This window comes from Candoia aspera, chromosome 18 (assembly GCF_035149785.1).
Source record: "Candoia aspera isolate rCanAsp1 chromosome 18, rCanAsp1.hap2, whole genome shotgun sequence".
Taxonomy (NCBI): Eukaryota; Metazoa; Chordata; class Lepidosauria; order Squamata; family Boidae; genus Candoia; species Candoia aspera.
The window spans coordinates 278021-299653 of NC_086170.1; the positions used below are offsets into that span (position 1 = coordinate 278021).

At 57.3% G+C, this 21633-nt stretch overlaps 2 protein-coding genes across 3 annotated transcripts; both read left to right on the plus strand.

Moving 5' to 3' along the window:
* The first annotated feature begins 1480 nt into the window (after nucleotides 1-1480).
* On the plus strand, nucleotides 1481-4566 carry SDHB (succinate dehydrogenase complex iron sulfur subunit B). 2 transcript variants are annotated; one of them, XM_063317552.1, is made up of 8 exons: nucleotides 1487-1588; nucleotides 1749-1894; nucleotides 2142-2227; nucleotides 2365-2501; nucleotides 3064-3180; nucleotides 3728-3829; nucleotides 4056-4178; nucleotides 4340-4566. In XM_063317552.1, the coding sequence occupies exons 1-8, from the start codon at nucleotides 1535-1537 to the stop codon at nucleotides 4415-4417; spliced, it is 843 nt and encodes a 280-aa protein (XP_063173622.1). In that variant the 5' UTR covers nucleotides 1487-1534; the 3' UTR covers nucleotides 4418-4566. The 2 variants fall into 2 exon arrangements, with proteins under 2 accessions (XP_063173621.1, XP_063173622.1); XM_063317551.1 differs by lacking the exons at nucleotides 3064-3180; nucleotides 3728-3829; nucleotides 4056-4178; nucleotides 4340-4566 and having other exon boundaries at nucleotides 1481-1588; nucleotides 2365-3004.
* Nucleotides 4567-5583: 1017 nt separating this feature from the next.
* On the plus strand, nucleotides 5584-21547 carry ATP13A2 (ATPase cation transporting 13A2). Its single transcript, XM_063317612.1, has 30 exons — nucleotides 5584-5692; nucleotides 6265-6486; nucleotides 7011-7084; nucleotides 7654-7821; nucleotides 7987-8045; nucleotides 8414-8516; nucleotides 8828-8907; nucleotides 9023-9100; nucleotides 9961-10030; nucleotides 10627-10761; nucleotides 10928-10994; nucleotides 11472-11603; nucleotides 11862-12029; nucleotides 12884-12994; nucleotides 13663-13709; nucleotides 14151-14339; nucleotides 14425-14631; nucleotides 15029-15142; nucleotides 15401-15557; nucleotides 15790-15910; nucleotides 17111-17235; nucleotides 17373-17527; nucleotides 17913-18023; nucleotides 18386-18465; nucleotides 18858-19010; nucleotides 19740-19836; nucleotides 20119-20342; nucleotides 20531-20682; nucleotides 20819-20991; nucleotides 21287-21547. The coding sequence occupies exons 2-30, from the start codon at nucleotides 6453-6455 to the stop codon at nucleotides 21455-21457; spliced, it is 3555 nt and encodes a 1184-aa protein (XP_063173682.1). The 5' UTR covers nucleotides 5584-5692; nucleotides 6265-6452; the 3' UTR covers nucleotides 21458-21547.
* Nucleotides 21548-21633: the final 86 nt, after the last annotated feature.

Sequence of the window (21633 nt, forward strand, 5' to 3'; positions counted from 1 at the left end):
GTGACAAGCTGGGCTTGAGGAATCCAAGGCTGGAGTTAAAATCGCTGGAAGAAACATTAACAATCTCAGATATGCAGATGATACCGCTTTGATGGCTGAAAGCGAAGAGGAACTGAGGAGCCTTATGATGAAGGTGAAAGAAGAAAGTGCAAAAGCTGGCTTGCAGCTAAACCTCAAAAAAACCAAGATTATGGCAACCAGCTTGATTGATAACTGGCAAATAGAGGGAGAAAATGTAGAAGCAGTGAAAGACTTTGTATTTCTAGGTGCGAAGATTACTGCGGATGCTGACTGCAGTCAGGAAATCAGAAGACGCTTAATCCTTGGGAGAAGAGCAATGACAAATCTCGATAAAATAGTGAAGAGCAGAGACATCACCCTGACGACAAAGGCCCGCATACTTAAAGCAATGGTGTTCCCCGTAGTAACATATGGCTGCGAGAGCTGGACCATAAGGAAGGCTGAGAGAAGGAGGATAGATGCTTTGGAACTGTGGTGTTGGAGGAAAATTCTGAGAGTGCCTTGGACTGCAAGAAGATCCAACCGGTCCATCCTCCAGGAAATAAAGCCAGACTGCTCACTTGAGGGAATGATATTAAAGGCAAAACTGAAATACTTTGGCCACACAATGAGAAGACAGGACACCCTGGAGAAGGTGCTGATGCCAGGGAGAGTGGAGGGCAAAAGGAAGAGGGGCCGACCAAGGGCAAGGTGGATGGATGATATTCTAGAGGTGACGGACTTGTACCTGGGGGAGCTGGGGGCGTTGACGACCGACAGGAAGCTCTGGCGTGGGCTGGTCCATGAAGTCACGAAGAGTCGGAACCGACTAAACAAATAAACAACAACTAAGACATAATATACAGCAGCGTGATACGGCACGCGCTGTACTATCACGCGAGAGTTGTATACTTCGAAGGCACACGCTGGTAGCCCCGACGCGGGCCAGAACCGTTCCCTCCGCTTCCGCCCTGCCCTCCCCCGATCCGAAGGGAGTCGCAGGATTGCAGAGGCGGCTCTGAAAATAACCCCGAAGTCTACAGCGAAGGCCAAAGAACGCTACCTCTATTCTCTCGCTTGGGCATCCAGGAAGGAATGGAGACCGAAGAGACCCAGTCTCCCGAAGCAATGTGTCACCACTAGCGGTTCTCAGGCGCCCCGTTCAGCAGCGGCAGCCACGCATCGCGTTGTTTCCAGAGTCAATCTCTCCGCCCTTGTTCTCGAGCACGTGCCGACTGCCACTGGCGCTGCGGCCACGAGGGCCACTGGAAAGGGGCGCGTTACAAGCAGCAGGGCTCCACCGAGGAGCAGAAAGTCAGAAAATAAGGCTCGGCCATCTGGGGAGGGGAGTTCAGAACGGAAGTGGGGGACGGCTTTCGCGGCAGGACAGGAAGTAATGGTCGGCCACGGTGGGGAATTCAGAACGGACCTGGAGGACAACTTATGCGAGGTAACAGGAAGTAAGTGCCCTCCACTTCCTCTACCTCGTCCCATTCGCCGGAAGGACGCGGGCTCCTCACCCAGGGGGCGCGGGATGGCGCTGATTGGGGCGGCGGCGAGGGGAAGGAGCGGCGCGGCGCTGCTACAGGTGAGCCGGGCGCGGAGGACGGGGGGGCGCTGTCCAAGTGAGGGCTCAGTGAGGGTCGCCGCCTCGCTCCCCCTCCACCTCCGCCCGAGCGAGGAAGGCGGGCGAGGCCCCCTCCGCGTGTGGGCGCTGGCTTCCCCTCGCCTCGTTGCCCGGCTTGCAGATCCGCCGCAGAGCCCACGCCGGGGCGGCAGCAGCGCCGGCCACGGAGACGTCTTCGCGCCTCAAGAGGTTTGCCATCTACCGGTGGAGCCCCGACAACCCCGGAGAGAAGCCTCGCATGCAGACCTACGAGATCGACCTCAACAGGTGAGCGCCCCTCCCCGAAGGGAGCGCTGGGCGCCGGGCGCTGCCCCTCTTGCACGAGGCGGGCAGGCTAGCCTGCTTGGCTCTGTAATTCAAAGGAAACCCGGCTGAACATATCCAGCCGGAGGTAGGACCTTCAGCGTTGTAGGTTAGCAAATCTCCTGTCCGCAAAGTGAGCAAAACTGAGCCTGTTTGAAAAACGGGGGCTTGTAAGTACAGCTTGTAAGCAGCTGGCGCGTTCTCGTTCCAGGTGTGGCCCAATGGTTCTCGACGCCCTGATCAAGATCAAGAACGAAATGGATTCTACCCTGACTTTCCGCAGGTCCTGCAGAGAAGGTCAGATTTGCCTGGTTTGTCATCTGGCTCTGAAGGGCAGAAGCTCCGGGGGAATCCGGAGTTGTAGGTTTTACAGTCTTCCTGAAATCTTGCTTTCTGCTCTCGGAAAGCTTGATCCCCGTGCTCTCCGCCCACAGGCATTTGCGGCTCATGTGCTATGAACATAAATGGAGGGAACACTCTGGCTTGCACCAAGAGGATTGACACCGATCTCAACAAGGTCACCAAGATCTATCCTCTCCCTCACATGTATGTGGTGAAAGACCTTGTGCCTGTAAGTTCAGAGAATGGGTGGCCGCCTAAGTTCAGAGGACGTAGTCAGATTTATCTGAACTGGATGCCTCGGCTGATGAGTGTGTATCATGCCTTGGTCATGCTCAGTCAACCCTCCAGCTGCCTTTCCTTCTGGGGATGTCAGCCTGGATCTCTACATGATTTCCCTGCGCCAATCAGCCAGGTATTCCGGGCATTTGGCTTCTGCACAGGGCTCCTGGTGGTGCTGTGGCTGGTCTCCCCCCCACCCCCAATGGATTCTAGACCTGAAATGAGGCATGGCCCTTGGGAGCTGGGAGAAGGGTACTGGCAGAAAGGTGGATTTTGTGTTTCATGCCTCCACCTTGCTGCTGTTCATCCACACAGATTACAACTGCTTCCACACATCGTGCTTGGCCTGAATGCACTGTGTGTGGTTTGGGCTTAGCATGGTATGCGTGAGCTGTTGCATTTGTAAGCTACGTTTCATATGAACTACCAATCATGGCTTATTTCACAAACTGCTTCCCTTAAATCATGGCATGGTGCAACCATAAACCCAGCCTGTGTTCTCCTTTTTCCAGGACATGAGCAACTTCTATGCCCAATACAAAGCCATCCAGCCTTACTTGAAAAAGAAGGACGAGTCAAACCAGGGCAAAGAGCAGTATTTCCAGTCCATTGAAGATCGGGAGAAGCTGGTCACTGCTGTTTTCGTCTCACCTCTCTTAGCCGACAGCTCTGCTTGGTTCACTGCTGCCTCTCCTAGCCAGCCTTTATGGCTCCTTGCTGCCCCGCTAATAACTTTTGACCAATAGGAATGCACTTTCTCCTTTTCCCCTCCTCTTTGGGAATACCCGAATGCTGGAACTGGCTCCCCAAATGTGTGGCTGCCACTGGCTTACATGGCTTTCAGAGTGCCTCTTGGGACAGGGCTTATGCCCCAGTGCAACCCTAAAACAGTTCCACAGGGACAGTGTGGCCACCCCCCACCCTCCTTGCATCCAACCCACAAAGGGGCTGCATGATTGCTATAAGCAGGGCAATGGAATCTGTCTTCCCTCCAGCAGATAGAGGAGGGAAGACAGAAGGGAGGCCGCTGGGCTGCAGCAGTGCCCTTGTGCCCTCTTTGGGCTGCCCAGGAGTGGGTTGGCCACCCTTGTGAGTCCAGGAGCGGTGCCTTCCCACCCCAGCTCTAGCAGCTCTCAGCCACCTCTGCCTCACAAGGCATCTCTTCTGCTCTCCCAGGACGGGCTCTACGAATGTATCCTCTGTGCTTGCTGCAGCACCAGCTGCCCCAGTTACTGGTGGAACGGTGACAAGTACCTTGGCCCAGCCGTGCTCATGCAGGTGAATGGCCCCCCTCAGGGCAGAGCCGCAGCTGTTCACCCAAATGGCGGTCTGACGGCTGTTCATCTCTGACGGCGGGCACCTGGCTGGCCACTGTCTGAGCAGGTGCTGGATTGGGGAGGGGGGATTTGGGCCTCTGTTCTAAGGTGCGGGGTGGAAGAAAAGCAAGGTAGTGGGGTGTTTGTGGAGAAGGAAGACTCCTTCCCAAGAACAGCTATTCTCCCAGGCCTATCGCTGGATGATCGACTCCCGAGATGAGTACACAGCGGAGCGCTTGGCACAGCTGCAAGACCCTTTCTCCCTCTACCGCTGCCACACCATCATGAACTGCACCAAGACCTGCCCCAAGGTGGGTGCTCTCTCTGGCCCAGAGTTTCCGATTCTCCTTGTCCTTCTGGACAAGTTATTCAGCTGGGATGGGAGCAGGCTGGGAGAGGTGAGCCAGCTACACAGCTGTGCCCAGAGCCCACGGTTCCCCCCCCCCCCCACCGCTTCACTTTTCTTCTGTAGGGCCTGAATCCTGGGAAGGCAATTGCTGAAATCAAGAAAATGATGGCCACGTATAAAGAGAAGGCAGCCCACGCCTAACTGCTCCACCATGCACCTGCCTTCCTGCTGGAAGCTCTTTAACTTATATCTGATTTTTCAGTGGGGTCTCAGACTCCACCTTGTTTGTGTGGATTTTCTCCCTTGATGTACAATGAAACCTGCATGGACTAATAAAGATTCTTCCGTTCCCTGCCTTGTCCCTCTCCTTTCCCCTTGGTTGCTGCAGGCAGGTGCTGCTGAGGCCTCTCTGGCACAAACGGGCTTCTGAACCGTGGGTGCCTGCGGAGGCAGAGGACAGCCCAGCAGCTCCCTTGGCAGGAGCCCTCAAGAAAAGCTCATCAAGTGGCACCTCCCTTTGCTCAGCTCATAAATCAGCCCGTTATCTGTTCAGCCAAACTTTCTTGAACAAACAGTGCTGGATGGTGTTCAAGCAAGGGAAGCTCTTTCAGTCATTTGCAAGAACGTGGGAACAAGAGTTGGAATACCACAGGTTAACAAGTTGGAAAGGGTCTTAGGGAATATTAATTGCTTTGCATATATGAGATTAATTCCACAAAGTGTTCATCAGAGGCTCAGAGAATGTTTAATAAGGGCCGGTTGCCAACATCATCATGTTGGGAGCATGAAATGATGGAGGGGACCCACATACGGTTCAGGCTTGCCCTGCGACTGTCTGGATTGGGTATACGATTTGCAACACGGTTTTGGGGGGAGGAGTTTAGTGTAAAGGTGGGTACGGAACATGCCGACACACGAACAAGTGCAGACAGCGAGCGCAGGGGAGACTCTCGGGCAGGGGACAGCGGCGTCCGCGGCGCTCTGCCGAGCAACCGTTTTAGAGGAGAGGCTCCGCTCGGCTTTCCGGGCGGCGGGAAGGAGCGCTGCCCTTCTGCGAGGGGCCCTCCTCCGACTCGGCTAGGACTACTCCTCCCGGCAGCCTCCGCGAGCGCCGGGCACCGCCCCCCCGCGATCAGCCGCTGCGGAGGGTTCCGAAGTCGCCCCGCGCCCCTCCCGCTCGCCGGGCAGCCTCTCGGGCCAGCGGAGTTGTCCGCGTCCTGCAGCCGCGGCCACCGGGCAGGCAGGCAGGCTTCGGCGGCTGCCCTAGTCCGGGGCACCCTCTCGCGGGGCCCGCCTGCCCTGCCTTCTTGGCGTGCGGGCGGCGCCCGGGACCTCCTGCGGGCGGTTTCGGTCACGGGAGACCGGCTGCCGCCTTCCCCTCCGGATCTTCTCGGCGCGCCGCCTTCTCCCTCGCTCCTGATCGCGGGACAAGCGGCCGGGCGTCGGCGGAGGCGAGCAGCAAGGAGGAGCCCATCGGTGAGGCGGCGGGGGCTTTGCCCGACCGCAGCGGGGGTCGGGCTGGGGAGGCCGCCGCTGCCCCCGGAGAAGCGGGTGCAGGCAGCAGATCCGGGAAGGGCTCCCTCGCCTTCCCCCTTCCAGCCGAGGGGGCTGGGCGGGAGTCCAAGGGTGTGGCTGTGACAAGGCCCCCAGCGCCGGCCGTGGCCCTCCAACGAGCCCTCGCTGCTGGTCGTCCTCCGAGATGACTTCGTGCGCTCCTCCCCCTGCACGGCGCAGCTGGAAATCGGCTTTCCCGATTTTCCGCGGGGGGCCGCGACAGTTCCCGACCACACGAGGCGTCCTCGATCCTCTTGTGTGGCATGGCGTGGCATGGCCCTGGTCGCCTCTCCCCTCCTTCCGCTCGCCGATCGCCACCCCGCCGGCCTCCTGCGCTCCGGGCGGCTTCTGCTCACCGCTCTTCACCCGCACAGGCCCCGGATGGCCTCTGGCGCACCGATCCTTCGGGAAGTCCTGGGCACGCGAGGGGGCCGGGGCCGGGGCCGGGGCCTGAGAGGGATGCCGAGCAAACCTGACCAAAGGGTTTGCTTCAGCCCCCAGCTGTGAAACCCCACGAAGGAGAAGGCAGGCGCCGCCGGGGCCATTTGCCACGCCTAACACCGAGAGACGCATCTCCCACAGCAGAATCGCTTGTCCGGGCTTCCCGACTCCGTGTTGCTAGCCACCAATGGGCGTAAGAACCCAGTTCCCTTGAGGATGTTTGGAAAGGCTGGACTGTCCAATGGAGGCTGCCGAGCGTGCCAGGATCTTATCAGGTAAGGGGAAGGGGTTGAAGAGAGCAAGGAGGCGGGGGGGGGGGAGCGGAGCCCAACTCCCAGCGGTCCAGCTCCTCCCCGCGTCCCCTGCATCCCACAAGCATTGGGGGGGGGGGTTTGGAGTAAACGCTCCCTTTATCTTAGGCGTTGAAGTATGTTTGCGTTTGGTTTGGGGAGCGTGTGGGGTGTCTTGTGTTTTTTATCTTTAACTTCCTCTTTCCCCCGACTGGAGCCACCGCTCTTTGAAAGAGGCTGACGGGATTCAACACACAGATCCCCAGGGTCACACAGCAAGCCTTTCTTCCTCGCTCCTCTGCACCCTAATTGTTCTTTGGTTGTTGGCCTCCTCCACTGAAAATCAGGCCTGCTTTGCTACCTCATAGCGACAATAAGGAGGAAGCGTTGCCTTAGGCAGGACTCAAAAAAGTGTGTCTTCAGTCTAAAGTCACTGTCAAGCAAAGAGCAAGGCATCCTGAGCTCTGCCTGAGGCGGTGCTGAGATTTTGGCTTCCTCTCCTTGGTCAGGTCGCAGCAGCCTGCCGGGGGACCAGCACCTGAACTACCACTCCCTGGAGCAGAGCCCCTCCGCGCCCTCTACAGTAAGAAGAGCGTCTCCGGACAGGGCGCCTGGAGGCCCGGGGAGGCGGGAGCGTGAGGGCCCGAGGAGAGAGTCGCTGCAGCAGCCGGGTGCAGGGAACTGGGGGGCGGCCTTCTTCCGGTGCTTCTCGGGGACGCTCCTCTGCTCTTGCAAAGGGAGGGGCTGGGGTGATGAACAAGCGGGACACCTGGGGGTCAGTAGGACGCCTATCGCGATGAATGTGCTTTTTGTACGTCTTCCGTATCAAAGGGTTTCTGCGATTCAGGAGGGATAAAGCTCTCCCTGGCGGAGAGGCAGCATTTCCAGCTGCTGCGTTATGTGGAGACGTCGGGCTTCACCAGAAAGTGTGCCCCCATTCTCCTGCAATGAGGTGGCAAAAGGCACTGCCAGTGTCCTCGGTTCCTCAACGGTCAGCCCAACGGGACCCAAGACACACACCCAGCCGCCGGAGTCAGTCTTTCCTCCAGAGATGCCGTGGTCGCTTGGCGTCCCTTGGTGGCGGGAAAAGGAATCCCTTGCCTTTAGACGTCTCCCTGTTTTTCCTGCCTATCTTGCTTCTTCGTTCCCTAGGAAGTGACGGGTTACCGGAGAACGACATGGAAGATTGTCCTCTGCCACTTGCTCTCTGTGCTCACGCTGGGGGCCCCCCTCATCCTCTTTCACTGGAAGCCACACCTGGAAGTCCGTGCCAAGTGCACTCGCTGCCCCCTCCGCCAGGCAGACTGGGTGGTCATCCAAGTAAGCGATGGGGCCAGGTGGACCTGAGCTGGCTTGGGCACCGGAGCGGGCGTCTGGGCAATTCTGGCAGAAACGTGGGCTCCCACGGCATTTGAGAAGATCCTGGCTCTTCCACATGCCAGATGGACTCTTCTCCCCTAAGCAGCTGCTGCCGTTTCCTTCTAGGATCAGCTGGGACAGCATTTCACGGCCAGGGTCCGAATGGAGCAGACAGAGGAAAGCAGGTGAGCAAGACTTCCCGTGGCCCTGAATGAAGGGGGCTGGGGGAGCCATTACAGCGAGTGGCGGGGCTGCACCTGGCATCAGGATGTAGGGGGGGCTCTGCAAATACGGAGACCTGCAAGGCAACTTCGTGTGGAGGTGAGAGGAGTAGTGGGGACCTGGGAATGACGCTTCTGCGGGCAGCCACCCCAGCCTTAACCCTGCCTTGGGTTGAAAGAGCTGGGGTGTTGCGTCGCATTCCTCGGTCTGCCCCTGCGCCTGCTCCTGGCCTCACATGGTTGCGGGCACAGGCTCAGAGCCTCATTGTAAAAGAGACAGGCCATCACCTCCCTGACTGCTGGGATTTCTCCTTTCTCCTTTTCTTGGGAAGCCTCGAGCCCGGAAGAGACGATGGGAGGAGCAGTATTGCTGTGGGCGTTTCAGACAGCCAAACAGGAATCCGGGACACAATGCAGCTGCACCGGAAGGAAGAGGTCAGCACCCCCAGGCTGGATGACCCCGATCCCTTTGTAGCAGCTCATCAACACGGCCTCCCGACTAGGCTGCCCTGCAAACGGGCACATCCCCCCAAAGCTCAGGCGATGGCCCCGGTTCCGCATTGACGCAGAGGCCGTCCATGCTGCGGCACAGAGCAGCCCAGACAGACGAAGCGGCTGCTTCCCCGGCAGGCGCTCCAACCGGGGCCAGCCCCTTGGACAGTCCGGGCCCCTTCCCCGCCCCCTGCTCTTTTGCTGCCGCTTCAGCTGCCGCAGGAGCCTTTCATAACTCGTCCCTCTCCCTCCAGAGAAACGTTCTTCGCTATTACTTCTTTGAGGGCGTGCGCTACCTCTGGGTGGAAGAGCGGCAGGCCTATTGCAGGGCCAGGTGAGGAGTGGCTCGCAAGCGAAGCAGCCTCTGGGCCTTCAGGGCTATGGGCCAGCCAGCTCCCAGCCTCCCAGAGCAAACGCAGCCCATGCCTTTCTCTCTCTGTATTTTGCAGCACGCTGGACGAAGCTTGGACGTGCTCCGACATCCATCTCTCCCGCTGTGGCCTGAGCACCCAGGAGCAATTGGCCAGGCAAGGAAACGCAGCCCTCCGTTTGGAGAGGGGGGTGGCTGTTCCAGGGGAAAAGTATTTCCCTTGTTTAGCACTGCAGTAACCCAATTTGGGGGTGGTTTGAAAGACAAGATCTTGCAAGACTGGCCCACGATTTCTTTGAACTGTTTTAATGAAGCCTAATAAACGGTACAGAAGACAAGCTGCGAATAAAGACTTCCCGCCAAAACCTACTTTAAACTACATTCCCTTAGCTAGTCCCCTTTCCCACGAAGCATGTCACTCCCCCTCCCATCCAGATGGTATTCCTGTCAACCTCACGTCCTTGATGTGCTCCACAGCCAAAACAACCCCTTACACTCCAACTTCACGCGCCGGTCCCATCCTGCAACCTTCGGGAATGACATGATGGGAGATGCCCTGATAAGGGTTTCTGTGAAACCTTTGATCAGGGGATCTGACAAGTATCCAGCCTCCTCAGCCAAGCTGCCCAGGGTCCAGCGGCCACTCCCAGAGCGGTCTCCCCACTTCGGCGGCCTCCCTCTCCCAGCACAGTAGCAGGTTCAGCTGGCCCGGAGGGGGTTGCTGTGGTCTTGTCCCGTTTCAGGAACTGGACACTCGTGGGCTGTTTACACTGAGCTTCTTAAGAGCTGGATAGTAGCTGTCAAATTCCCTTTCGTCAGAGTCCCCACAATCTTATGTTTAAACTCTTTTTAATATGAGAAACTAGCAGGAAGCTGATGGGAAGGGGGTTCCGCATTTTTAAACTAAATCTTTGATTTTTGAAGACAATGACTGGCTGAAGTGGGCTTTTGGTCATCAGATGACCGCAGCTTTCCTAAAACTAGTGTGTGTGTTCCTGGTACCCTCCCCCTTGACAGAAAGAGGATTTACGGACCAAACCTGATTGACGTGCCAATGAAGTCGTACATCCGGCTGCTGGTGGATGAGGTAAGCCGCAGTTCAGCCTGCTGTTGCCGTCTTCAGGCAACACCGGTCAGTAGGGGCTGGCCCACTTCGATGTTTTCCTTGCTCAGAAGGGTGCCGAGAGAGGGTTCCCCTTCTCTCCCTGTGTGTCTGGCTCTACAACAGGGAGAACAACCACAAAAATAATTCATTAAACTTGTGTGCCACCTGACTCTCAACAACTCTGGGCAGCTCACAACAATCAAACAAAGAGATTACAAAGATGAAAATTAAAAATTAAAAAAAGAAATTAAAAAGGGGTCCTTCTGAAGTTTTGGTGGAATGGTAAATTGTCCAAAAGAGTTTGGGTTACTATTTCATGAATTACGAATATTCCAGTCCCTTTTGAAGGTGTTCTGTAGTTCTCAAAGCGGAGAGCATGAAGAGCATCAGCAGGCCCTTTTCCTAAATCTCAGGATGTTCTCCACAGGGAGAGGCTTTCCCGTTTGTCCCACCCTGTATGCCAGTGGGGGCTCAATCACTAAGGGTGGGGGGGTCTCTGCAGAGACCCAAACAACAAAGGCCGAAGTACTGATGAAGTCTTAAACTTGCCCACTTCCTGTCCTCCCCCCATCTTGCAGATCTTGAACCTCTTCTACCTTTTCCAAGCGTTAAGCATCACCTTATGGATCTGTGAAGAATATTATTCCTACGCTGCCTGCATCTTCTTCATTTCCATCATCTCGATCGGTCTCTCTCTCTACGTGACGAGAAAGGTGGGTGCTGGCCACAACCCCACGTTCCCATTTAACCCGTGAGTCCGCCCTGCTGCTCAGGTCTGCCACAGCAGCAGGAACGGGGCTGGGGGGGTGACAGAGGCCCTGAACCCCTCCTGCTGCTCTGCTCCTGCGGGTGCTCTCACAGATACCTTGGTCCCTTCAGCAAAACAGGACTCTCCGGGACATGGCCAAGGTGGTGATCAGCGTGCAGATCTGCCGAGCTTCTGGAGGTGAGTGAGGAGCCGCGAGCAATGCGCGTTGATCTCTCAGGCAGCCCAACTGAGGTCAAGTGCAGCTCCCACCTGAAGGTTTGAGTCGTGAACGGGCTCTCCTCCTCAACCGGGCCATCCATTGAGGGAAGATTCCCGTCATTCTGCTAGATTGTGCTTCTCCGTTGCACACTTGTCTGCCTTTTTTTCCTTCCTGTCGCATGCCGTCTTGGTATCTGTTTGCCCCTTCTGGGGGGCCAAGGATGAGGTGTGTCCAAGCAGCCCCTTGGTCTTGGGAGCTGCATGCAGCAACAGCCGGGAAATCAGGCACCGGCTTGAAACAGCATTAACCCGCAACCCGGTCCCTCCCGACTATGGTGCCCAAACAGGATAGTCCAATCAGCTGCCCAGAACGAGCCCCTCCCACCACTCCTGACAAGGGAGATGCAGCTTCCGGGAGCTGGCATGGACTGACCTCCTTCCTTCCTTGGGCAACAGAGAGAGCGGTGGTGAGTTCCACGGACCTCGTGCCAGGAGACGTCCTGGTGGTCTCTCCAGAGGGGATGTTGGTTCCCTGCGATGCCGCGGTGCTGAATGGCGAGTGCGTGGTGAACGAAAGCCTTCTGACTGGTGAGCCGGGGGCGGTGGGGAGGGGGGTGGGCCGAGGCTTCACGTTCCTTTAAAGCCCCAGACAGCTTGGGGGCAGCTGGCCCGCCAGCCCCTGGTCAGCCCCACTCCCCAGGCAGCTGCCGTTTGGGGCATTCCTGCCTGGGGGTCTTCGGTGGCACTCTGGCACCGGCTGGCTCAGCATGCTTTCAAGGCCTCGATGTTACATTTAACATGCCATTTTCCTTGGAGCTCCTCAGCAACCCACCTGCTTTTTCCTAGGGGAGAGCACGCCTGTCCTGAAGACGCCCTTGCCCAAAGGCCCGGAAGTGGCCAGCACCACCTACTCCTCCGAAGATCACAAGCGACACACCCTGTTCTGCGGGACGCAGGTCATCCAGGCCCGATCCTACGGAGACGCTGACCTCCTTGCGGTTGTGACCCGTACCGGTGAGTGTGGTTCAGGATGCTTCCCCAAGCCTGCACCAGAGAGCGGCCAGGGAGGCCATCTGGTGGTCCCGCGAGGCAAGTCAAAACAGCAGGAGTAATTCGGGGGTCTCCGTGGACAGCCAGACATGTGGACAGCATGGCAACGGTGCTTCCTGTGGGTGAGTCTGTCCTCTTCTCGCAGAGTTGCGCTGCAAAAGTTGAACGGCCGTTACCTGGGGTGGCCACCGCCATCGTGTAGCGCAAGAGTGGGCAGACTTCCAGCTTGTCGGATACATTTGTGTTTCAGCCAAAGTCCTACGATTCACCCCCAGAGCTGTGTGTGGTTCAACCCACTCGGTTCCGTTAGCTTTTCATTGGAAGAGCTGTGCAGGCGAGGGAGCACAGTGCAGAGTTTTGAACTCAGAGCTCCATGAACACAAAGATACGGTCCAAACAACTGGCTTGCCTTCTCATTTCACAGGAGGGCTTGCTGGGTCTGAAAAACGAGTGACCCCAAGCCAGGCATGGGGAGAGGAGTAAGAAACAACCATGTTCTTTCTAATTTGCTTCCTAATTAAACTGGTGGGAGCTGCAGCCATTGGTAGTCTGTGACAAGTAATTCAGCTGCATCTCAGGTATTTTTTTCCTGCCAACCCCTTGCATCAAAACGTCAGGGCTAATTGCAAACGGATCAACAAGAGTCGGATCCATCCTAGCTTCCCAGGGCACCTTTGCCCTGAGCTCTTTGTGCATGAGGTGCGCACATCACAAATGCGTTCTCCCCCACACTGCGTTCCACTTTCCTTTGCCTGCTCCCGCCTGCTGCCCACGCCTGGTCTCACGCCAGCCCGCTTCCTCTCTTCTCCCTCCTCCAGGCTTTTGCACAGCCAAAGGGGACCTCATCAGCTCCCTCCTTCACCCCAAGCCACTGAAGCTCAGATTGCATAATGATGCATGGAAGTTTGTCACCTTCCTTGCAATCTTGGGTAAGTTGACACGCGGTTTCAAAAGATACGAAAAGGCACCAACTGCTTCTTATAGTTTGAGGGAGCTCCAGTTTTAGAGATGCAAAAAGATGCCATCCTCCGTGGCTTCAAAATACTTCCATCTCAGGAGTCAGGACCAGGTCAGGGTGCTTACCACTATCGCGCACAGGGCATGATCACAGACAGTGCTTAGGAAATGCAGACAGCTTCATTGCGTTCATCACCCAGCAGCTCGTCTGGAGCTTTGTTGGCCCTCTGACTTACTCTAAGTACATACAGTTAGGTATCTGGGATATAAATCCATTAGTTTCTGCAGGGATAGCCTTACCGCATTACCAGAAGCTTGAATAAAACCAGCTGCTGCCGTCACCATCCTCCGTCCTCAGCACATCCCACGTGGCACAGAAAGCTCTCCTGCTTCTACCGCAGCCGAGGACCTGCTGGGCCCTCCCGCCTCCAGCCACCTCCCGCCTTTTGGGTCTTGTGCTTTCCTCCTCCTCCTCCAGCTAGAAGTTCTTTGGGACGGCTTATTTTGCCGATGTTCTTCTGCAAGGCACGGATGGTGCCACCAGCTTCAGCTCTGCCCTCGTGGGTTTCTGTCGGCTCCTTCGATGCTTGTTTGGCCTTGTTTGCTGGGGTCCCAAGACTTTTATTTCTCTTTCCTCCAGCCGCTATTGGAACTGTCTACAGCATCATCATCTTGAGGAGGAACCAGGTAAGTCCAGTGCCTTAGGGCCTTGGAGACCCCACCCCACCACTACCACCTACACCCAGGCCTCCAGCTCAGAACTGCTCCAGATGATGGACGGTCTGTGCACTGGAATGTGCAGCCCTCACATCTTGGGTGACCAAATGCCTTCGTGTGGCAGCCACAAGGGAAGAGGCCCTCTTTGGCCAACCACTCATCAGATCTCCGCTATCGGGGGCACCTGCAATCAGCCCTAAGATGGCAAGGATGTCAGCAGGTCTGGGTTCCAGGCCAACTCGAGCAGCACTTTTTAAATGGGATGGGATGTGGCTGCCCTTCCCCATCTGGCAGCTTTGGCGCTGAACATCACAAAGGATCTTAATGCAATTGTTCCAATCTGTCATCACTTCTGGATAGCTGGGAGGCCACTATGCCAATCACAGTTTCTCACGCAGTCGCCATTGGCAGGTTTCTGGGTGGTTGATAGCCCTCCGTGCTCTGGACATTGTGACCGTGGTTGTCCCGCCGGCCTTGCCAGCCGCAATGACAATGGGCACCATGTACGCCCAGAGCCGACTGAAACGCCAGGGCATCTTCTGCGTCAGTCCCCAGCGCATCGACCTCTGTGGGAAGGTGCGCCTGGTCTGCTTTGACAAGGTGAGGCCCCAGGAAGGGTGCTGGGCCCGGGCTGCCCGGCCAGGGATCCCGGCTGCACTCTGACTCGGTCGGGGCTTCCTCCCAGACAGGGACCCTCACTGCTGATGGCATGGACGTCTGGGGAGTGGTTCCCCAGGCCAGTGGCACCTTCCTGCCCATTGTCCACGAGCTGCGCTACCTGGCTGACGGGCCACTGCTCCGCTGCCTGGCCACGTGCCACACACTCTCTCTGCTTGGAGATCTGCCTGTGGGTGACCCGGTGGATCTCCGGATGCTGGAGTCTACTGGATGGGTGAGGAAGAAACGTGGGGAACGGGGACACCCATTTCCAGGGTGCCTGTCAGTTTGACCATATGCTCCAATGTGCTCAAAAACAGAAGAAAGGGTGAGGGGTTCGTTCCGTTTGCCGAAGGGGGAGGAATCGGCACTTGCCCACGTTGTACGTGACTCCGGTTCCAGCCACTGGCCCTTTTGGTCGTTGTCTTCTCCGGAGGGGAAAAGCATCCTGTCATCTTTGCCGCCCTCAGCCCTGCTCCCCATTCCTGTTGCCAAGAGTCAGACTGGAGTCTCTCAAGGGTCAGGCCTGCTTCTCACAGGACCAGGCAGCCCCTCCTGCCTTCTCAGCCATGCAGGAAAGCCACAGAGGGCAGGGCAGCTGCCCCTCTCAGCCTCCTCTTTGCTTTTTCCAGTCTCTGGTGGAAACCGAAGGGCCCGAGGTGGAGGCCTGCCTGGCCCAGGATTTTGGGACCAAGGCCCTGCTTGTCGTGGCTCCTCCACTCCCGAGAGAGCCGCCTCCCAGCACGGTGAGCCCCCAGCCTCTCTCGCAACAGGGGAAAGGGACAGGACGCTGTGGCTGCGACCTTTCTTGTAAGGGGCCGAGTGCAGTGCAGAAGGCAGTCTGGGCAAAGGAGGTTTGCAGAGCATCCAGAGGACGAAGGCCCGGCCTGCTCTCTCTCACCCGCCTGGCGAGGCGAGATGCTGAGCAGGAGCTGGCCCCCCCCAGAGACCATCCCATTCTCCAGGCTGCTTTCGGGGGCTCAGCTGTTGCGTCTCCTCCACAGAAGCACGCCGTTCCCATGGCCATCCTCCGCCGCTTCCCGTTTTCTTCAGCTCTGCGGAGGATGAGTGTCCTGGGGAAGGCTCCAGGCCAGAGTCCCGTGGAAGCTTTCATGAAGGGAGCTCCGGAGACGGTGGCCAGCCTCTGCAAGAGCGAATCAGGTGTCTGTGCTCCTCCTAGGCTTGCTCTGTCTGACCGCCTGCCCTTGGTCTGGTTCATCCCAGAGGAGTGTGTTTGGCCAAGGAGTTAGGCGTTGCCTTCCCCCAGAGGGGGGCTGGGAGTGGGGCCCGGCACGTCCCCACCAAGTGGACAGGAGGGTGGCCCCCCCTTCACATTCTGCGAGAGAGGGTTTCCCTCTCCCTAAATGGCCGCCCTCCTCTCTCGGCCTTGCAGTCCCGCAGGACTTTTCCCGAGAGTTGCATCAGCTCACGAGCAGTGGATTCCGTGTTCTGGGGCTCGCCTATAAGCCCTCTGTGGCTGTGGGGACCTTTGAAGAAGCCCAGAATGTGACCAGGTGAGTGGGCGGGAGGGTGGGTCTCCATCTCCTTCTGTCATACCAGCCTGGGTTCTGGAGTTCTCCCTGGCAAACTCTCCGCTGCACTCTTTGGGTGACTTTCTCAGGCGGCTATGGGAAGACCACAGTCTTAACCTCAGCAAAACAGTCATCGAAGTACCCGTGACATTTTGGTGACCAAGATAATTAAGTGTGGGACAGCATAGAAGCCACCCTGAGCACGTGCTCATCAGTCGTCTCTGGCCAAACGTATCGGTGGCATGCTGGAGCCCTGTGACCATTAACGTTCTCATTAAATGAAGAAAAATCAATGGAGAGAACACTTACCATATAGATGACGCACCTGATGAGATAGCAGCAAAATCTAATGACATTTATCTTAGAGAAATGGCCTGAAATTCACCACTGAACAGAGAGAAAGGCAGAATTGTTCACTGGAGGCAGGAGAGATAAAGTGCACACACAGGTTGAGCGACACCTGGAATGTGCAAAAGAGATTGTGGAACCATAGTTCATTACAAGCATGACATGAACCAGCTTGTGAGGAGGTTGCTGTGCAGCCAAGTGCAATGTAAACTTCATCCACGGCAACACAATTTCAAAAGTAATTACCATTATATATTCTGCATTGCTTAGAATCCAGTTCAAACGCTGCATCCAGTTCTGCCCTCCTCCCCACCGGTGTAAGAACAATTCAGGTCAGGCTAGGGTTAGGGTTGATGCAGTTCCAAAAAGGCGCCTGGAAGTGTGTCCAGGAGGTGAGGTAGAAGCCTCTGCACCCAGGAAAAGCTGAGACCTGCTCATGCTCCAGACACTTCCTTGGGGCCCAGCACGACACTCTGCAAGGAAAGGCCACGAACCCAAGCCAGGTGCTGGAAACTAACCCTTGCAAGGAGAGGCCGAGGGAGCCAGGGTGTCTTTGGGCTGGAAAAGGGATGACCAGGCAAGGAGCCGTCCTCCCTCCTCCAGGAGTGCTGCGTGTGGGATTTAATTGCAGGAAGGCAGCCAACTGACCAGGGCAACCAAGCGCCCCTTATGTGGGCGCACTCAAGCAGGGCCTGGACAGAGGCTGTAAGCTGCATTTCAGCACGGGGCAGGGCAGCTGTGCCAGCCCCCCCCCCCCTATCCATGAATGACTGTAGAATTCCCTGGGTCCTGCAGAGGGGCCCGCTGATGGACACTTTCTCCTTGGGCAAGCAGAGATCACATGGAGAAAGACATGATCTTCCTTGGGCTCCTGGTCCTGAAGAATGTCCTCAAGCCCGAGACGGCACCAGTTATCCATGTGCTACGCAGTGCAGGGATCCGAACCATCATGGTCACAGGTAACAAAAAGGGGGAAGGGGCCAGCAGGCAGGGAGGGATCACCCTCTTCTGCCTGCAAGGAAGGCCCTGCACTGTGGGAACGCCACAAATGGCTTCTGGCCGGGAGGCTCAGGTCTCTTTTCCCTTTGGGTGTTAGGGGACAACATGCTCACAGCAGTGAATGTGGCAAGGAGCTGTCAAATGCTGGAGGCGCAGGAGCGTGTGGTGTTCGTGAATGCCGCGTCTCCCAGCTGTGGCAAGCTAGCCGCCCTCACCTTCATTCCTTCGGATGCCCCTGCAGAGCACGTCGAGGTCAGAGTTCTTCCCAGCTAAACCCTCCTTGGCCCTTGCTGGCCCGTCTGTCTGCTTGCTCCTCAGGCTGCAGTTGTCTGTGTGGCTCTTTGGGGGAAGGGCCAGTCTCTCCCTTGCCAGTCTGGTCATCAGGTCGGGACAGCCCGCCAGCCACTCTGCAGGCAGCTGCTTTGGTCGTGCCCATCCCCAGCTGCCGGCCCTGGGGGAAGCAAGCCACGCCCAACGTCTCCTTCTAGAAAGAAGGGGAAGGGATCTGGATCTTGGACAGGATGGATGTCCACACGGGGGCATGAGGGAGGGAGGGAGGTGTGGGGAGGAAGCCCACTGAAAGGCTGGTGCCAACATGCTGGTGAGCGCAGATGAAAAGGGGGCTGGACTGTTGCAGGATGCGCACCAGCAGGGTAGCAGCTTCCAGGAGCAGCAGGCGTGCTCGTTTGCCTTGAACGGGAAATCCTTCGCAGTCCTTTGCGAGTGCTTTCCAGATCTCCTGCCCAAGGTAACGCTGGGGGGCAGGAACCAGTCCGCTTGCCCCTTTCCTCCTCAGGCCGGCCAGCCAGCCCTTCTGGTGGGACCTGGCTGTTCCCGGTCAAGAGGCAGCTCTTCCCCCAGGGCTGTTGCGAACGGCCTGCCTTCTGGCACTGGGCTGATGGGAGGGGCGAGTGAGCCACCACTGGGCATGCTGGCCAGGGGTGCTGGATTTAGCCAGGGCCCTCTGCCAGCAAGGGCACGGCATCTCTCCCTCTCAGCTCTCCCCAGAAGCGTCTTTCTCTGTGGCAGCAGCTCCTCTGATCATCCTGGTTGCTTCCCATTCCCAGAAGGGCAGTGGCCCAGCTCACCCCCTCTTGTCGTCTTCTGCAGATATTAGTCCAAACCACTATTTTTGCACAGATGTTGCCTGACCAGAAAACACGGCTGGTTGAGCATTTGCAAAATCTGAAGTAAGTATGGGGGCCGGTGGCAAGATTTCCCCGCATCCCTCTTGTGGGAGAGAGAGAAAGGAAGGGAGGGGGAGTGGAAGCATGCAGAGAACCTGCGCCTAAACAGACCCTTTCCGGTGAACCTGAAGCCCGGGAGGCTTCATGGCCAAATGAGGACTTGGCCGGCGAGACTGAGAGTGGCTGGCACTCCCGCTGCATTCAGGGAGAAAAGAAAAGCAGCAGAGCAAGTGATAAAGCAGCGGGAGTTGCGGCCCGCTGGGTTGGCTGGAGGTTGTTGGCTGAAATGTACTAACCATGCTTGAGTCTGGGTGTTTCCTTGTCGGAGAAGAGAGCGAGGGTGGACGGGAATCGGTCTTTCGCTTTAGGGAACAACCGGCCTGTGTTGCCTGCAGCTACTGTGTGGCCATGTGCGGGGATGGCGCCAATGACTGCGGGGCCCTGAAGGCAGCGGATGTGGGGATCTCTCTCTCTGAAGCAGAGGCCTCTGCGGCATCGCCGTTCACTTCCCAAGTGGCCAACATCGAGTGCGTCCCCATTGCCATCAGGTAGGCGAGATGGGCCTGCCTCTTCAGGAGCCGCATGTGACCGGATCAACGGCCCCTGTTCTCTGGAGGCACAGCGACTCCTGTCCGGATCCTCCTTTCCCTGAAATGGGTTGGGAATCTTGCTGACTTCTTTGGGAGAGGGTAATTCAAATCTTGCAGCTTTGCAGGAAGCTGCATCAACCACTTTCCAGCCTTTGAACCCTTGGTCAAGCAACGGGTGTCTGAAGTATGGGAGGACTTGCCACCAAGAAGCCGGACTTAATTTTTCCCTCTGGGCTGCCTCCCAGAACTAGGAAGCAGGGGGACCCTTTCCCTCAGTCAAAGCTGACAGTGTCCATTCCAAGAGTGGTGGGGCCAAAGCAAACTTGGGCTTTGGGCGGGGTTTCCACGGAGTTTTGATCTGCGAGAAATGAGGCCCCGTGGGTCTTCCTACAGCTGTCTGTCCGTGGAAGGGGCAGGGTCTGGGCAGTGTATTGGCCAAGTCCCGCCTCTCTGATTGGTTTGGTTACTCCTTGGGAACTTCAGTGGAAGTCTTTGCATGAAGTCCAAGAGGCATAAGCTGCTGCCTCGTTCGAGGCGTAAGCATCTCTCAAATCCATTTACAAAGGAAGTGTTTTCTTGCTCGGGGGTGAAGTTTCTGAGCGCAGGAATTTTTCTCCTGAGTTGACTCTCTGTGCGAGCCCAACCCCAGCTCCCCCAGAAGGATGACTGGACACCTCTCCCTCTTAGGGAAGGGAGGTGCTCTTTGGTCACCTCTTTCGGCATCTTCAGATACATGGCGTTCTACAGCCTCACGCAATTTGTTTCCGTGCTCCTGCTGTACACGGTAAGGCAGCCGTTTTCCTTCCTGCCCTTTCGCCTTGTGGCCTCCCAGGGTTCACCATGATTGTTGCAACCAGACCGGAGCCCCTGCCAACAATCTGAGGGTCAGGATGCCCCGAGACTGGAGCTGTTTCTTGGGGCAATCGACCACAAACGGGATACCAGCCGAAGAGCTGGCCTTCCGCGGGGCCTCCGAGCCCCCAACCCACAGAGGCTCGGCCCTTTTCAGCAAGGAGGCCACCGCGTCCCCCCGCTTCTTCCACCCCTCCACCTCCCCCTTGTCTAGATCAACACCAACCTGAGCGACGGGCAGTTCCTGTTCATCGACCTTATCATTACAACCACGATGGTGGCCCTAATGGGCAAGACCGAGCCTGCCAAGGATTTGGGCCTCAAGCGCCCGCAGGGAGCCCTGATCAGCCTTCTCGTCCTGGGCAGCCTTTTCCTCCAGACGGCCCTCATCATCGCCGTCCTGGTCATCGCCTATTTCATCACCGTCTCCCAGCAGTGGTGAGGGAGGGGAGGGGAGGGCCAGCAGTGGAATCTCTCTGGCCACCTTTGCTCGGTCACCCGGTTCCTCAGCCAGCTCATGCTGCTGCTATGGGTGAGCCTGTCTTCTGGCCCCCGCCATGAGGCGGGGGCAGAAGGAGCTGCCATCAACCCAGCCTCCCTCAGCCTCCTGCCTGCCTGCCTCTCAGGTTCACCCCTCTGAACAGCACGGTCACAGCCCCCGCAAACCTCCCCAATTATGAGAACACCGTGGTCTTCTGCGTCTCAGGCTTCCAGTACCTCATCTTGGCGGTGGTCGTGTCCAAAGGGCCCCCTTTCCGAAAGCCGCTTTACACCAACGGTAAGTCCCTCTGGGCAGTAGCCCAGAGACGCTCTCCTCTGAAGCAGGCAAGCAATAAGGCGGGCCTGTTGTTCCTGGTGCATCTTCTGCATCTCCACGTACGTTGCGCGTCCCGTCTCCATCTCCATCTCCCCAGTGCTGTTTTTGGTTGCCTTAATCTTGCTCTGCGGCCTCATGATCTGGCTGACCACCTATCCGCTGACCTTCATGCAAACGCTCCTGCGTCTGAAGAGCGCTGGCGACCTGAGCTTCAAAGCGATCTTGCTTGGAATGGCTGCCCTCCACTTCTTCCTGGCTTTCCTACTGGAGGTAACAGGAGCCAATAAAGTCTGGAAAGCAGGACTTGGGAAATTATACCTGGCAATGGAAATGGAGGAAGCTCGTTGCCATCTTCTGTAAAGCCCAAGCAAAGGGAGACCCCAAGTCTCCTTTGGGGGGCTGGGCCAAAGAGGTGGTGTTTCGGAACAGATTTGACATGCAGCTAAGTGCCAGGTGAGGCGGGCAAGTGGCAGCGGTGGGGCTCCCTGAAGCCTCTGACTGCCGCTTTTGTCAGCCAAGTGGGTGGTCCCATAGGTCACCCTGTCTTGCCCCGCTTCTTCTCCAGGTGGGTCTGGACCACGGCCTGCTGAACGGCTTCCGGAAACTGTGTCGCAAGAAGGCATCCAGAAAGCTGTACAAGCTGCTGCAGGGGGAGCTGGGCCAGGAGAAGTGCTTGTGGCCACCTCTAAACGCACCTCTCTTTGCCCCCACCAGCATCTCCCTTACCACAAGGTGATACCAGCCTGTGGCTTTCTGCATGGAATAAAAGCCTGTTGGGTCTCTGCTGCATTTTCTCTTTGGGTTCAGGTTCATTTCTCCCACAGCCAACCCTACCCATTGTGCCACCCCCACCAAGCGACAAGGGCAGCTCTGGGTCTCCCTCCCCATGACGTTTCTCCTCCTCTAGACATG